Source organism: Eptesicus fuscus, chromosome 8, assembly GCF_027574615.1.
Source record: "Eptesicus fuscus isolate TK198812 chromosome 8, DD_ASM_mEF_20220401, whole genome shotgun sequence".
Taxonomy (NCBI): Eukaryota; Metazoa; Chordata; class Mammalia; order Chiroptera; family Vespertilionidae; genus Eptesicus; species Eptesicus fuscus.
Window position 1 is genome coordinate 104,511,250 of NC_072480.1, and position 16,430 is coordinate 104,527,679.

The following is a 16,430-nucleotide window of genomic DNA, read 5'->3' on the forward strand; positions in this document are numbered from 1 at the left end:
CATGTGTGGAGCAGCATTTTGCACAGTAGCAAAGGGTGAAAGCCACCAGAGGCCTATAGCGGTCAGCGGTGATGGGAACGTGCTGTCCACACCACGCGATGCCGTTCAGCTGTAGAGGAGCGGGCCCTGACGCGGCCACAGCAGGCGGCCTCAGGGTGTGAGTGCATGAAGGACGCCAGTCACAGACGTCCACACCGTATGATTCCATCTGAGACATGCTCCAACAGGCAGAGCTATCGAGGCCGGAAGCAGGGGCGTGGCCGCTGGGAGCGGGGAGGCACTGCCTGCCTGGGCTCAGGTGTCTGGGTGAGGAAATGGCCTGGGGTTTGCTGGTGCTGATGGTTGCACAGCCCTTTGAATATGAAAAACCACTGAACTGTGGCTTTAAGGGTAAATTCTATAGTGTGTGCATTAGATCTCCATGTCCTAGAAAAGTGCACCAAAAACTGGAGTCCCAGGCTGGTGCCTCCCACAACAGCCAGTCAGGTACTGGTGGGAATCCCGGGCTTGGAGCCTCGAATGGCCAGTCAGGGGCCCCCTGGCCTGCCGCCCAGTGAGGAGGTCACCATGTGGAGGGCCCTCCTCAGGCCCTGAGCTCCCAGGCCATGGGTCTCTCTCGCACAGGTGCTGGCTGTGACTTCAATATCGTCACGGGCTGGCACATTCCAGTCCTCAAGTCCAGTGCGTGTGAGGGCATGGCCTGTGTGGCCTGGTCTGTCTCTCAGCCTTCCATGGCTGTGCAGGTCTGCGCGGGGTGTGTGCCTGAGTCGCAGCCACGCTGAGCCTGCTCTTTTCCAGGCCTGCCCGTGTTGAAGCATGTGCTCACGCCACGAGTGAAGGCCACGCATATTGCCTTCGATTCTATGAAGAACTACTTAGATGCCGTCTACGACGTCACCGTGGCCTTCGAAGGGACTGTGGATGACAAGGGGCAGCGGAAAGAGGCGCCGTCCATGATTGGTGAGTCTCTGTAGCCAGTCCTGTGTCCTGTATTTCTCCAGGATTCCGCATTCGTCTGTAACGGTGTAAATGCCAGGAGTCCTGTAGACAAGCCCATTGTCATGAACTCAGCCTCTTTCCACCCAAAGTCCCCACAGGGGGCAGGGCCTGCTCATCTGTATGCATTTGTATGCAGTGTTTATGAAATAGTGTGGCCTTTTCCCAAACACACTAGGTTTTCAGGATGCTGAGCCGTGACTGTGTCAGGTGTGACAGGAGAAAATAGAATGTTCTGTGAGCAGATCTTCAGTTAAACAACTGAGACCCTTCTGCTGTTGGGGAAGTTTGCGAGGAGTGTGCGGGCCGGGTCCCCTTCTCAGTATCCACTGCGCTGTGACAGGAGCCGAGAGCTGGGGTGGGCTTGTGCCTCGCCTTGGCCACCGTCTGGCGTGGCACCCACGTGCTCGTCCGAGCACCTCTTCGTGGGATCTCTTGTAAATGAAAAGAAAGCCCATGCTCACTGTATGTGCAAACGGCACAGAGGAGCAGGGAGGCCTCGGGGCGGGCGTGTGCGTGGGGAGAGGTGGGGGCTGCGTGGGGAGAGTTGGTCACGGTGGGTCAGGAAACCTGACAGTCACCCCAAAGTCAGAGTGATGGCACCCACCTGTGCCTTCAACCAGGTACGGGGAATTAGGAGGCTGAAGGGTTTTCATTTTAGATGGGACTTGGGGAACATATTATGCATCAAGCAGTTTAAAATGAAAGCTATGCAGAGTGTACAATGGACCAGCTTGCTGTCCACCGGCCCCATGTCCACCGGTCCCCGCACCCTTCCCATAGGCCTTTTTAACCACTCAAGGAGCCATTGACCTGTTTTTACATTTGAAAACATACATGCATTTAGTTCAACATTGTTGTCATTAGTTTATCAGACAGTGTTTAAAAATAGGAGTAAACCTGTTTTTATTTTTATGGAAACCAAATAGAATCCCCACAATCACAATAACCTTCGTAAAGTGCAGCTTTCATTGGTCCCCTCGGGGGCCTGTGCCCCTGGGGGTGAGAACTCAGTGCCTGGGCAGAGTCCGCAGGATGAATACCCACCTCTTCCACCTGCCGTCCAAGGACCCATAGTCCACCCTGCGGCGGGCTCTCCCTCCTCCTCCATGCAGTGCTGCCCCGGTCGGCACCCTTGGAGCAGAAGGCCGGTGTAGGTGAGCGGAAGGCCAGGCCGGGTGTCGGTGAGTGGAAGGCCAGGCCGGGTGTCGGTGAGCCCATCTCCCAGGGAGTCCTACCTGGAGCTGCTCTTGGCTCCCTCCAGGCACAGGCTGGCTCTGTCCCAGCAGGTGACAGGTGCCCGGAGGAAGCCTGGTGCCCAGCTGCCCCTCCCACCACTGCCACTCCTACGGGGCAGCTGGCTGTGCCTCTGTCTTCATTACAGACTGTCCCTGTGTGTGAGCAGTTGCTCTCTGTCTGTTACGGGCGGCTTTCTGCAGGAACTAGGCTAGCCAGAGACTGGAAGGCAGGGCGGACACAGACGCAACTAGCGTCTACTGCTGCCTTGGTGTGTGGCGTGGCCTGCAGGCTGGCAGGAGGGGGCCGTGCCTGGGAAGAGTGGGCACAGGCTGAGGGCAAAGTGCCAACCACATGCACAGTGAGAAAAAGGCAAGTTCAGGTGACGGGGGACCCTGTTCGTTCCCCAGCGGGTCGGCCGCCATCCCCGTCACAGGCCAGCGGTGCTGTCGGTGTCACTGCCTGTCACTCACCCGCTGCTTGGGTCCCGCGTACGGGGCCTAACCACAGGCCTGGCTGGGGGCCTCGGGCCTCTGGGCCCCACATATCCTCCCTCCGGGGTGCAGACGTGCCCACGCTGGCTTGTGAGGAGCAGGTGGAGTGACGCACAGCGTGCCCTGTCCGCTAGGGAGTGTCGGCGCCTCCCCTCTCGCCCGTGTCTTGCTGGAGGCAGTGCCGGCCGCAGCGCCTGGGCCCAGCATTCACTTCCCACGAGGGCAGCGCACCCGAGCTGCCCCAGCGCTCAGACGTCAGGGAGATTCGGTGACGGGGAAACCGGTCTGCCTGTTTACGAACGCGAGTGGAAACCGGAGGGCGAGGGAGGAGGAGACGCTGTGATAGCCCACACGGTGCACATGGTGCTAGGCTGCTCCCCGAGCTCCCGGCTCCTCAGAGTGGCCCAGCGTCCACACGGGCGCAAATGAAAGATAGAGTCTGAGGAAGATTAGAACCAAGATATTGAAAGATGAATCTTCCCTGTTGTAGTACTTTTGCATGTTTGCCATCAAAGCCAGTTCACTCCTGGAAGTCTATAAGAAATAAGACCACTAACGTGGCAAGGAAGGGGTGGGTGGGTCTAAGAGGGGTGAGGCTGTACCTCTGTACAGAGGGCTGAAGCCTCCAGCTGTGGGCTATGGGGTCTGTGGGCTGTGGGGGCTGTGGGGCAGCTATGGGCTGTGGGCTACGGGGTCTGTGTGCTGTGGGGCTGTGGGGTGGCTGTGGGCTGTGGGGGGGCTGGGGGCTACAAGGTCTGGGGGCTGTGGGGCTGTGGGCTACGGGGCAGTGGGGGCTGTGGGCTATGGGGTGGGAGCCTACTGATCAGAACCAGCGGGACCTCATATCAGCTGGAAATGAAAGGTCTCAGCCTCCCACACCTTCCCCCCAGGGAGCTTAGTGGTCCCTGAAGTCTCCAGGAGGATTGCCTTGTTCTTGAGGACTTCTTACGTGTGTTCCCAGGAGCTGGAGTTGTGTAAGGGCTGGGTGCCAGGCAGGGCCAGGAGAGCAGGCAGCCAAGCAGAAGCCAGAGAAGTCCTGGGGCTGGAACAGGGCCTCAGTGACAGAAGGGAGGCTGGGGTGCGGGCGGGGACCAGGGATCCGGGAAGAAGTGCCTGATGGGCCCAGTGCTTTGGTGAGCGAACCAGGCACACACACACACACACACCCCTCCCCCCGTGTGGGCTCCCAGTCTGGTGAGAGCAGGGACTGGCCTCAGGAAGGTGACCTGTGGGTGTGATGGTGCCGGCATCAGGGGCCCCTCAAAGGGGCCGGCGCACCTGCAGCAAGTCCAGCTCCTTCCTGCCCCTGGGCTGGCGACAGGTCCCGCCGTCCCAGGAGGTCCCGGGTTCGGCTGGCCGGGCTTAGAGCTGCGGTCGCGGTGGGTGAAGTTGTGACCCCCCTTCAGCTGGAACCCCAGCCTCCACTTAGGGCCTTGAGCCATTGGTTAAGGAATCTGTACTCTATTTTTAAACTTTTTTTGCTTCATTTTCATTATTTCGCATAACGATGAATTCTAGAATAAAAAAATGAAATATTTTTGTTTTTTGTTAGAATTTCTCTGCAAAGATTGTCCAAAAATCCATATCCACGTTGCTCGCATAGATAAGAAGGACGTCCCAGAGGAGCGCACGCTCATGAGGAGGTGGCTTCATGAACGATTCGAGGTAAAGGACAGGTGAGTGGCAGCGGCTCAGCCTTCAGCGCCCTTGCCTCCCTGTGAGCTGGGCTCACTGTCCCAATTCCAGGTGGGGGGGCGGGGGGGCGGGGCGCCCGGAAACTAGACTGAGAAAGGAGACCTAACCAGCTCAGATCACCCCTGGGGCGGGGCACAGTCTGTGTATGTAGTCCCTCCCCCGGCTCCTCATTGGCTGAATGCTATTTGGTCACCTACTTCCTATAGGTTGCCCAGGTCCTGCTGCCTCCCATTGGTTATTTAAAGAAATGGGCTGGGCCTTCTAGTCGCCTCCACCTCCCTTGGGGAGGATCTTCCTAGGACACTTGCTATCAGCCACTCTGCTCTGCCCACCCCCACAGCCTGTTTGCTCTGGGGAAATTCGGCAGCTGCCTGGCCACATGCTGTTTCTTTTCTGTGAAGATAAATCAGAGGCATGTTTCTTACAACCGGATGTCAGCTCCCTAAACAGCTGGACCGGACCCCTGAGCGCCTCCTGTGTCAGCTCAGGCGAGCGCGTCTGCGGCCCCCCTGGACGGGGAGTCCCTGTGAAAGGGCCCCTCCATTTTCCTCTGCCGTGTTTCCAAACTACTCCGTGGTCAGGTGTCAGTGTCATAGGAGAGGCACGGCCGTGAGCCTGCCCGGTCTGCCGCCCACGCCAGGGAGAGGCTGTCTGAGCCGCTGGAGTGATGCCCGCATTCCCTGGAAAGGAGGGGCAGGGGCATTTCCCGACAGTTTCCGGGGCTGACCTTGTGTTTGTCCCTGCGAATACACGGGACAGACAAGAGCGTTGAGCGTGGCGAGAGTTACCTGGAAGGTACAGGTGTGTTTGGGCACCTCTGGGTGAGGCCTGGCGTAGAGAGGTCGGACAGGATGCCGCCTCCTCGAGAACGGGTCTGGCCGCCGGGGACGGGGAGGACATTGGTGTCGGGTGCCACACGTTTCTAAAGTGAGGACCACAGAGCTCTTCTTTGGAAGAAGAAAAAAAAAATATATATATATATATATTCATTTATTGATTTCAGAGAGGAAGGGGGAGAGAGAAAGAGAAAAACATCAATGAGGAGAGAGAATTATTGATCAGCTGCCTCCTGCACGCTCCCTGCTGGGGATCGAGCCCATAATCGGGGCATGTGCCCTGACTGGGAATCAAACCTGGGACCCTTCAGTCCGCAGGGTTACGCTCTATCCACTGGGCCACACCAGCCAGAGTGGACTTCCCTTTTTGTACTATTGTGTTGGGGATTTTTTATGTTGAATATGTCCCGCTATTAATACTTTGCATTTCTAAAATTAAAGATGCAGTTTTCCCTGTCGGCCGCTTTTATAATGCCATGGAGTGAGAGACTGTGTGTGGCTTCGGGTTGGGGGTGGGGGGGCTGTAGGAGGAGGGAAGTTGGGGAGATGGAGAAAACTGAGGGCGTATCCCCCCAGGCCTGAGCCAGGGCCTGGCAACACTAAAGGCCTCAGGTTGTCAAACAAAAGCATCCCCACCATGACTGGAGGCCCTGGCGTGGAACACACACTGCTCGCCAAGCATGCCGGGCTCTTCAGAGTCGAGGGGCTGCGGGAAAACCCCGTCGCTGGTGCCCCCTTCATCTCTGCGAGCACCTGTGACTCCAGCCCAACCCGGGCCCGAGAGGGACTTGTGGACCGAAAGGTTGAAATGGCTGAAACTGAACGTAAAACTCTTCCGCCCTGGCCACAGGTTGCTGATCGAATTCTATGACTCGCCGGATCCGAACAGAAGGAACAGGTTTCCTGGGGAAAGTGTCAGTTCTAAACTTAGCCTCAGGAAGACGCTGCCGTCGCTGCTGGTCCTGAGCGGCCTGACCGCGGGCATGCTGGCCACCGAGGCCGGGAGGAAGCTGTACGTGAAGACATGGCTCTACGGGACCCTGCTCGGCTGCTTGTGGGTCAGTATCAAAGCGTAGGCTCCAGGCCAGGGCGCTGCGTGGTCGTGGCTGTTCGTGAGTGTAGTCAGAGTGTAAATAAAGCTTGTTTACTGAGCATTGGGCACAATAGAATCTCTCCCGGGAGCTGGGGTGCAGGGGGTTTGGCAGACGCAGGGGCTCAGGAGTTGGAGCTGGGCTCTGGGGACGCGGGCTCGCTGCTGCCCTGGGCGCTGTCCGGAGCCGGGCCAGCTCAGAGCGGGGCTGTAGGGCTCATCACTGTGTCTCTCGGTGGCTGCACGCGTGAGCATTCGCAGTATGTGTCACTGATGGTGTTATTTCCAGTTTTTACAACTTGACTGGTCCACACTCGGATCATAAAGTATTGAGAACCTTGCAGCTCCGTGACATTGTTCTTCCTGCGCAACTTCCTCCAAGTCCGTGAAAGAAAGTGGATGGAAGGACTGAGGGAGAGCAGGACGGGCCAGCCACGCCCTCTCGTGAGCACCTGCTTCCTGCGCTGGTTTCACTTTATAGTTGCAAAGTAATGCCTTTCTGATGCTTGTTGGGACAGCCTACTGTGCACGCCTCCCACCGTGCAGAGTAGTGGACAGCGTGCGAGCCAGGCCGGTCACGTGGTGCAGGACTCACACTGCCCAGCTCTCGGAACTGGCAGCACCTGTGCCATACGCACCTGAAGCCTTAAGGCCCTTTCCTTTCTGTGGGGGCCCGCGCCCCAGCATTCGAGGTGCTGGAGCTCCCTGCTGCTGGCTTACCTGCCTGTGCCTTCTCCCGTCACTCTGGGTTTAGAGTATTGACCCCCAAATCGCTTTGTTACCCCGTGGCGGTCCTCTGTGTGGCCAGCCAGGTGCTCGTGGCTCACATGGGGGCACCAGGGAGCGTGTGTGGGAGCGTCCCCCCTCCAGCCCTGCTGGGGGCATCGCTGTGCGGCCAGGGCCTGCATGGTCAGGACGTCCGGCCTCGAGCCAGTGAGGTCGGGGTGTCACCCACGGGCCTGCGTGGGCACGTCAGCCTCCGGAGTGTGACGGGGCGCAGTCCCCTTGACCACGAGCTGCGTGTCCAGGACCTGGTCTCACAGGGTCCGTGTGAAGACCTGCTCTGTTCCTGTGTCGTCGTCGAACGTGATGCCTGCTGGTCCCTAAGGCGGCGGTCCTGCTCCTGCTGGTGGGTTTGCCCGCGGCCGTCCATCGCGAGGGACCACTGACCACAGTGATCGCGGCGAGTCCTGCCTGATTCTCCAGGATGGGGCAGCCGCCTCGGGCCGCCCCGCAGAAGAGCGGCCGTGGGCCTCACCTGTATAGCAGGTGAACACGCCTTCACGCAGTCCCACGGGAACGCTGGCCTGGGCGTGACGGGTGTCCGTGAGACCTTTGAGTGTTCTCAGACCAAATTGCCACTTTCTCTGGCCTGTAAAGTGGAGCTCAGCTGCCTTTGGTACGTGCTTTTTAAAGTGTTAACGTTAGACCTGCTCTGACCAGGACAGACTGCTGTAGGCTGTGTAACTGTTTGCAAGGTGATGGTTATGCTCTGAATCTAAGTTCTAAGAAGCTATTTACAATTGAAGAATTGCATTGATTGTGATGGATTTTAAGAAGGCCAAGTGAGCTGCGCGAGCTCACGTAAACACCGTGTTTTTATGACTTACATTCTTCTCACAAAGGGCCTGTAAAACATTTGTTAAAAAATTTGTATCAAAATGTTTGAAAGTTGAAGTTTCTTTTTAACATGTGCGGAAATGACCTGAATTATTTTTCCTAAAGCGAAGAGCCGCCTCGCCGTGTAACCCTCCTCACATGGTGTCGCTTGCTTTGGTTCCTGTGCTGATTTGCCCTCGGTTCCCTATGCATGCTTTTATGTTCTCCAGAGATGGGCGTGTTTGGGTGAAAGTAAAAGAATAAATAAACCTTCCACTGTCTCTCACGTCTGTGCTGTTGAACATTCCGCGCCCCAAAAAGTCCCCCCGTCTTCTGTTCCCTGAAACAGGCCTCCTGCTGACCCTGCACCCTGAATGCATAAACTGTGTATTTGTTAAAGGATCGAGCACGTTTCAGGAAAAGACGTGGAAACACTCCATTGAAGCAGTGTATGAGGTAGGTCATATGAACTCCATTGCGCGGCCACCTTCCTCACTGATGTCTCACTGAGCGTGCCGAAGCCTGAGCAGCGGGGGTGGCCGGTTCCCGTCCGATCCCGGGAGTCCACAGCAGGGACTCGCGTCCTGTTTCCTTCCCGGGGTCTCCCACGGTGCGGCCGTCTCGAGGGCGTGAGTGTTACTCGCTCCTCGGCAGTGTCACATGGCTCGAGTCTCGTCAGTAAGGTGGTCTGATCGGATGAGCCCTTCAAAAACTACGAGCGAAACGTGTAGAAAACTTGCCTGTCTCATGTGGACAACACAGAGTGCCTGCCAGACACCCGGACTCACCCCTGGGGAGGCGAGGGTCTGTCCTTGAGGACACGGGTGTGGGGTCCAGGTGCAGGTCGGCCTTGGCAGGGGCTGTTAGACTTGGGGTGCGGGGCTGGGGGCGGTCGTTCAGGCTACAGGCCAGAGGTCACGTGCACGAAGCTCCGTTAGGGGAGCTCGAGGCTGCGGCACGTCTGGGCCACGCCACTGACAGCACCGTCTCCAAGCCCTTCCCCTCCCCGTTCTCACCAGGCCGCTGGGGTCAGTTCCCAAGCTCTGGGCCTCAGTTTCCCTGATTGTAAAGGCGATGAAGAGTGGCACCTACCCCATAGGGCCGTGGGGAGCAAGGAGTGCGCCCTGAGTGGAGCTGCCCCGTCCCAGAGGCCCCATGTCCATCCGGCCCCTCCTCCAGGAACCCACCCATGCCGTCATTGTACATCCGCGCAGATCCTTGTCCCCGTGGCCGCCAGCGGGCTCCGTGTGCTTCGGTGCCCGGTCTGTCGGTCTCACTGGCACGTGACGCTGTGACGTGGAATGAAGTCTATTTCATTACTTTAAATATATTTTTATTGTTGGTAGTATTACAGACATCTCCCACTCCCCACCCCCCACCCCCCGCCAGCACCCACCACCTCCCAGGTCTTCACCGCCTATTGCCGGGCCCGTGGGCGGTGCACATCGGTCTGTAGTCCTTCGGTTCATCTTCTCCAGTAAAGGATTCAGGTCAGAACCAGCCCAGGGCGCGGCCCTCCTGGGTCTGTCTCTGGCCTCTGGCGCGTCCTGCTCGGTGCTCTTGGCAGTACGGTGTCTGCGTGTTGCGACCCCCCAGGTGGCACTCACTCCCTGGTCGGTTTATTCCTGAGGGTTAGTGGCTCCAGTAAAACAAAACCAGCGATGGGGCCTCATCTGGCGTGGGCTCGAGGCCGTGCCGTGCGCCAAAGGCCAGTCCGCGGGTCGGGAGACGGGGGCCGGGGCGCCAGTTACGGGACGGTGGGTTGCTTCCGCCTGCACCGCAGGCTTCCCCACACTCTGCGTTTCCCGGGCCCGATGCACAGGGACCCCTCAGACACCCTTCCCCCTCCGCCAGGAAAGTCCTCTCCATGGTCCTCTCCTGCTGTTACCGTGGGCTTCCAACAGCCCCTGGCCCCCAGCGCGGGCCTCTGGGACTTGTGAGTGACACCTGCCTTCTCACCTGCGCTGTCCGGGTGGCCTCAGTCCCGGGGCCCCGGGGCCCTTGCATTGTGGAACGTGCTGTAGGTGTCAGCTGCGCACCAGGCTTTAAGGGTTAGTCCACAAAGGAGGTGCAGCAGTTCATTCCTCTTGCTCGTGAGGACGTCTGTGATAATAGGGATCCATTCTGCTCAGTGAAACGTTGGCACGAACCCACCTGCTCACGGGCTCTGAGGTGGCTGCTGGCAGTGCTGGCGTGGGCAGCGTCGGGTTACGGTTGTGTGTTTGGAAAGACGTGCAGGTTATGTTATTACAGTCGCTTTGTCGCCTCAGTGTCACCATCAGTGCAGCTGTAGGCCTGCTTCTGCCCAGCTCTGCGTATTTGTGCTGCACAGACCTGGTCTCCCAGGTGACAGGGCGGGTACCGTCCCAGCACGTGTGGGACACGTATGGGACACACAACACGGCTAGCCTCACTCAGGAGGTGCAAACCTAAGGCTGGACCTGTACTGTTGGCGGAATCCTCGCGACCCCGGGCTAACCCTCCCCGGGAGGGTTCCTCGTCAGTTGTTTTAACTGGACGGTCCGAAGTCCGATTATTTGAAAACAATCAGCTTTTAGTAGTATTTATTCCACATTTAACACGTGATCGGAAAGTTATGAGCTGATAGGATCATCTGAAACTGCTGGTGGAGGCAGGACCGCACGACAGGAAACACCACCTGGAGCTGACTCCGCCCTGGCGTGCTGGCTGCACCGGCTCACCGCGGCCGGCCTGGCGCGGCTCTGCGGGCTCGTAGTTGTTGTCTTATCTTGGTGTTTCCACGTTTACAAACAGGAAGCCCAGGCGCTGGCTATTAGTTTAGTCGTCTTATCTGAAGGGGCTCCGTATCGTCACAGCCACCAGCTCCTGTGCCCCACCGCGCACCCCTCGTCACGTGGGAAGGGCACCGTGCAGTCTTGCCATTGCAGACTCTGGGAACCCCGGCACACACTTCGGGTGAATCTGAACGAGTGCAGTCGTCGGGGCGTGGGACTGACTCCAAGTAGAAATTTTGGACAGTATCTGCCGTTGCATCTGCTAATGACGAGGTAAACCGTAGCTACTTGAGTCCCCACAGAACCGCCAGGGGTTGGGTTCTGTGCCTCCGAAGACACATGGAAAGCAAGAGGTGTGACCCAGGACGCACACAGAACAGAACGGGGCAGCCCCGGGCTGATACGAGGACCGGCGTCTGATCATGCTGCCAGCCGTTGGGGCTGGGACTGGCGGTGACACAGCAGATACTTCTCCGAAGTGGCTCCATGCAGCGATGCCCTGGGAACCGGGGAGTTGGAGGGGTCGGCTCACCTGGCTGCGTGCAGGTGGGGGGAGAGGACTGTGACCACAGGGCAAGATGCGACTTGGCTCCGGTGTCAGGTGGAGACGAGGTGAGAACCTGGTCTCTGGGACCTCGGCAGCTTGAACTCCAGTCACCAGGCCCTGATGTGGTTGTTGTAAGTACAGCGTGAAACAATATGGCAGATAAGCCTGGTGCCATGTGGGTGAGGTGTGTGTGTACACATACAAATCTATGTGAAAACACGGAAATTAGGTCCTGGCTGTGTGGCTCAGTTGGGCATCATCCCAAGCACCGAAAGGTTGCCAGTTCGATTCCTGGTCAAGGGCACATGCCTGGGTTTCGGGCTCAATCACCGGTAGGAGGCAGCCAACGGATGTTTCTCTCATCAGTGTTTCCCTCCCTCTGCCTTCCTCTCTAAAATATCACACTGTTCTTTGAAAAATGATAATAGTAATTTACCATCGATGGTAAGGATTTCTCAGACGATATGGAATGCCTCTCTCCACATCTTTAATGATGAGTCCAGGATCTGGGCGACCTCTCTGAAGGCTTTGATGCGAGTGACCTCTCCCGTGTTCCTTAACGTCCATACGTGCCCAGGTACCACTCCTCACACCGTATAGAAACAATCATGTGCATACTCACGCGTGCTCACCGTCTGCTAGGCCAGGGCGGCACCGCGTCTTTGATTAAAGTGCTTTACTGACAGTTCTCAAAGCATCAGCCACGTCCCTGTTCACGGAAAAGCTCCCTAAAGAACAGCAGTGAGTGGTGCTTCAACCCTCACGCCCACGTCAGGAGGCCGGGAGGAGGTGGGAGTCCCCGTGTCCTAGCACGAATGTTACATTTCCTCGTCCCACACAGCTGGGCCGTCAGAGCGGCCTGGCCTTGGCTCTTAAGGCCCAGAGAGGGAGGAAACAAGTGTGGGGGCCTGACCAAGACCCCGCCTCTGCTGGGGGAGGCTGGCTTTCCCGGTCCCCGCCCCTGCCGGCGGGTCCTTGTTGGGCTTGGGGAGGGAGGACCCTGGAGCTCCCCCGCAGGAGGGGGCAGGCACCCTGGAACTGCTGTTCCAATTCCAAAGCCCTGCTCCACCGCCATAGCCCCCCCTTCCTCCCGCCCCCCCCCCCCCCCGCCGTCTCCAGGCCACGCCCAGGGAAAAGCTGGCCATTCAATTCCCAGGGGAGCCCGGCTGGTGTGGCTCAGTGGTTGGTTGAGCCAGGAGGTCAGGGTTCGCCTCCCGGTGAGGGCACATGCCTGGTTGCAGGCTCGATGATCCCCAGTGTGATGCATGCAGGAGGCAGCCGATCCATGGTTCTCTCTCATCATTGATGTTTCTCTCTGAAATCAATAAAAACATTTTTTTAAAAGAAAAATTCCAGGGTTTAAAGGATGAAAGAAGCCCTTTCCTCGTGAAACCACCCCTTGTAAGAGAGGAGAGGTCTGTTAACAGACAGGAGGGGGGGGGCAAGGGCCGTAAACGGAGACGGAGGCAGCTTGGCCTGGCGTGTGAGCACGCACATGTGTTCCAGAATCGCACGCCTGGAACCTATGTAACTTCATTAACCAATGTCACCCCAACAAATCCAACTGAAAAGAAGAGGAGGAGGCGGGTGGGAGCAACAGCTTTGGCTTCAGAGTCACATGGTTCCTTGAAGCCTGTCCCCAGGTCGCCCGTGGGCCGTGGAGTGTCCTTCGACTTTGGGGTGAAAAGCAGGGACTTGGAGTCCAGCCTGTGGACAGGACAGTGAGCCTCTGCCACCCCCTGGTGGCCGCTCCCCCAGGACGCGCTGCAGCAGGGGACCTGCCTGTGGTGAGGTCACAGGAGGACACCAGCATCCACGCCCTGGCGGCTCCCAGAGACGCCGGGCCGAGGGCATCGCGGCACGCGGGTCGCTGCTGCCCCGCAGGACGGCCTCCTCGGGAAACACCGCCCGCCACTGCCCACGCTCCCCGCGGTCAGAGCCCTGCCCTGCCTGTGTCTGCCAGGCGGTGCTGAGCCCGTGGCTGGTGGTTCTGCCCTGGCCGAGGAGCAGCCCGGACTGGCTGGGACCCCAGGGGCCACTACCCCCCATTTGCAGAGCTCTGCCCCGGTGACACCGGCAGCCACACCCCAGCGGGGACAGGAGAAGCCACCCGTGGCTGGAGCTGCACTGGAGCCATCGCAGCAGCAGCAGACCTGTCTCGCTGGGGTGCCCACGGCCTGCCCGGCGTTCCAGGTTCATTTCACCCCACGGCTTCCTGAGTAGGTGTCGCTGCTCCACTCGACAGCTGGGACCACTGCGTCCCTGACCTGGGAGAAGATGCGCCCGGGCTGCCGAGCTGGTCCCAGAGGAGATGCTGCCACTCACTGCCTGGACCTAGGAACCAGGAGGTCAGGGTTCGAGTCCTGGTCGGAGCACATGCCCGGGTGGCAGGCTCCATCCCCAGTGTGGGGTGTGCAGGAGGCAGCCGATCGATTCTCATCATGGATGTTTCTCTCTCCCTCTCCCAGCCTCTTTCTGAAATCAATAAATATGTAAAAAAACATACTTTTAAAAAGGAGTACAAATTACTTAAAAACAAACACAAAGCAGCCCCACTGAGCTGTGAATCTGGATTCCTCACCGCGCAGGTGGCCGACGTGAGCACTGTGGCAGGTGCGGAGCCGGCCACGCCCCCTGCAGGCTCCTGGTGCAGACCCCGCTCCCTCCTTCTCCCTCCTGACCACCCCGTGTCCTGGGGACCGTGGCTTGGACAGCCGGGCTCATCGTCCAGCCCAACCCGATGCCCGAGGGGCCAGGCCACAGCATCCGCGTTCCTCGGTGCGCCTTGGCTGTGGCCTCCATGGGCCTGGGGTGCCCTCCCGGGCCAGCTCCTGCTGTGGTGAGTTTGCATGTGTAAGGGACGGAGCGAGCGAGCAGCTGGCTCTGTATTTGCCGCTGGTGACACCCCGGCGAAGCGCTGCCTTGCGTGGGTGGCACGCCCGCTCTCTCCGGCCGAGGCGTGTCCGCATTGGTAGTGAGGAGGAGTTGGGGCACAGCTGGGGCTTGAGGCAATGGAGGCCAGGGGAGCCCTGAGGGTCTCCTCCATGACCCCGAACCCACCTGGTGCCCAGCCAGCCCAGCCTCATCTCAGCCTCTGTTCTCAGAGGGTCAGCAGGCCTCAGGTCATGCACACCCACTGCTGACAGAGGCCCTCTCCCCCGGGCCCCATGGTCCAGGGGGAGCAGAGTCTTCGGTCGAGAGAATGGACGTGGGCCCTTCCCCCACAGCGTCCAGTGCCTGAGCCTGGCCCCGGAATCCTGGGGTGGTTGCGGTCCTAACCCCACTGAGATGTGGGTGAGGGAGGGAAGGGGGTCCGTGGGCCCCCACTTCTGGGTGTTAAATCTCCCAGGCCCCCCTCCAGAGACTGCGTCAGTGGGTCTGAGAGGGACCCAGAAACTCCTATACACCAGGAGGCCACGGTTCGATTCCGGGTCAGGGCACAGGCCTGGGTTGTGGGCTCGATCCCCAGTGTGGGGCGTGCAGGAGGCAGCTGATCCATATGCTCTCTCATCATTGATGTTTCTCCTCTCCCTCTCCCTTCCTCTCTGAAATCAATAAAAATATTTCTTAAAAACATAAAAAAGAGAGGGGCCAGCGCTGTCTCTGCTCCAATGAGGCCACGGGGAGGCCCTCTGTGAACCAGAAGGGCCCACAGCCCAGGGACCGGCCGATGCCTCATCCCGACTTCCAGCCTCAGGCCCCGCCCTGGCGTTGCCGAAGCAGCCTGAGCTGTGCCTGCGCAGGAGGCGGTGCCTCCCCCGGGCAGGCCGCCCCGGCAGGGCTGGCCCCAAAGGCTCCATAGCTGCCGGGACACCAGGCCGTGCTGAGGGTTTGCTGGTGAAATTTGGTGTCTGTTTCGCGGCAGAGCCGAGAGAGCAGGATGAGCTCTCTGAGGGCCGAGGGAGAGCCCGGCTCCGGCGGGACATTCCCACGCGGTCACCGTTCCGCCAGGCCTCTGCTTCCTGTTTTCCTGGGACCCGCTTCCTGCGGCTCCGAGGGGGACGGCAGAGGATGTGGGAGTCGGTGCGCCTGGCCAGCTCGGGCTCAGCCCCTGATGCGCCAGGAGCCAGGGCAGCGAGCCCGGAGAGTCCGGGGGACAGAGGGGCCGGCTCTCCGCCTGCAGACGAGCCTGCGGTGGCGGCGCCAACAGATTCAAGACCGGCCTCCACACGGGCCCAGCTGCCCCGGGCGGGCAGGGTGCAGGCCCCAGGGGGAGAGCACATGCGTGGAGGGAAGGGCGTGGGGAGCCGGGCGCACCTGGCCTTGGGGCGTCAGTGGCGTGAGCTGTTCCCAAGTTTGAGGGGCTGGTGTTGGGGTTCCCATTTCACACCCACTTTCACCCTCTGGGGGACCTGGCGACGGTTCTCACCGTGGGCGCCGGCTCCTGCGACACTAACGCTGGCTCCACACTTGCCCACCTGCCCCCGGCAGTCCTGTGTGTGGCTCTTTGCCTCGTCCTTCTGAGCGTCTCCGCCCGTGCAACCTCCCTTCTCCTGTCTCCTCTGAGCTGCCCAGCCAACGGGGCCGTGGCTCCTCCAGGATTGAGGGTCTCAGCCGGGTGCACACCGTCTGACAGGCAGCAGACGGGCGGTTAGCTGAGGCCCCTCAGGGCCAGGACGGCGTCTGGGATCATGACCTGCAGCAGCGAAGTGCTAGGGGCTGGGTTTACACATAAAGGCCAACAGAACAGCCGGGCCGCGTGGCTCAGTGGTTGAGCGGCGAGGGGCGAGGGGCAGTTTCGGGGCCTCCCAGAGCACCCGCCTTCGGGCTGCCAGACCCCGAGACCCGGGGAAACAGCCCGACCCCTGACCCCAGCTGGATAAAGCTTACGATTATCATCTGAAGACCGTGTCCCTCATTCAGAGCCGTCTGGGACATGGATGTAAACGTCTCTGTGAACGGGAAACTCTCGTCTTTAGGCTAAAAAAGGAACCTTTTTCTTTTTGGCTTGTTTTTTTCATTAAAAAATAAAAACCCACAAAAATATGTTTCCCCAAATGTGAACAAGCAAATGAACGGGAGGAAAGTTACAGCTGTGGGCGTGGTGCCACCGCAGCCTCCCCTGGGACAGGCGGCGGGAGCCCACGGCCCTCGGCTCATCCAGGACGCCCCTCCCCACCCGGCCAGGCCACAGGCCACAGCCGCCGAGGGTGGTTCCCACCGACACCTGGGGCTGGGTGA

The 16,430-nt window shown here is 59.4% G+C and overlaps 1 protein-coding gene across 4 annotated transcripts in view; it reads left to right on the forward strand.

Moving 5' to 3' along the window:
- The window catches only part of AGPAT5 (1-acylglycerol-3-phosphate O-acyltransferase 5), a 38,456-nt gene extending 30,110 nt beyond the window's left edge, over positions 1 to 8,346 (forward strand). Inside the window, exons 6-9 of one of the 4 annotated variants that reach the window (XM_054720202.1) lie at positions 799 to 960; positions 4,279 to 4,402; positions 6,108 to 6,315; positions 8,296 to 8,346. In XM_054720202.1, coding sequence (XP_054576177.1) covers positions 799 to 960; positions 4,279 to 4,402; positions 6,108 to 6,315; positions 8,296 to 8,307 — 506 coding nt within the window. In that variant the 3' untranslated portion in view covers positions 8,308 to 8,346. Of the gene's footprint in view, positions 1 to 798; positions 961 to 4,278; positions 4,403 to 6,107; positions 8,228 to 8,295 lie in introns of those variants that run through there. The other 3 variants (XM_054720201.1, XM_054720203.1, XM_008157767.3) reach the window with 3 other exon arrangements.
- Positions 8,347 to 16,430: the final 8,084 nt, after the last annotated feature.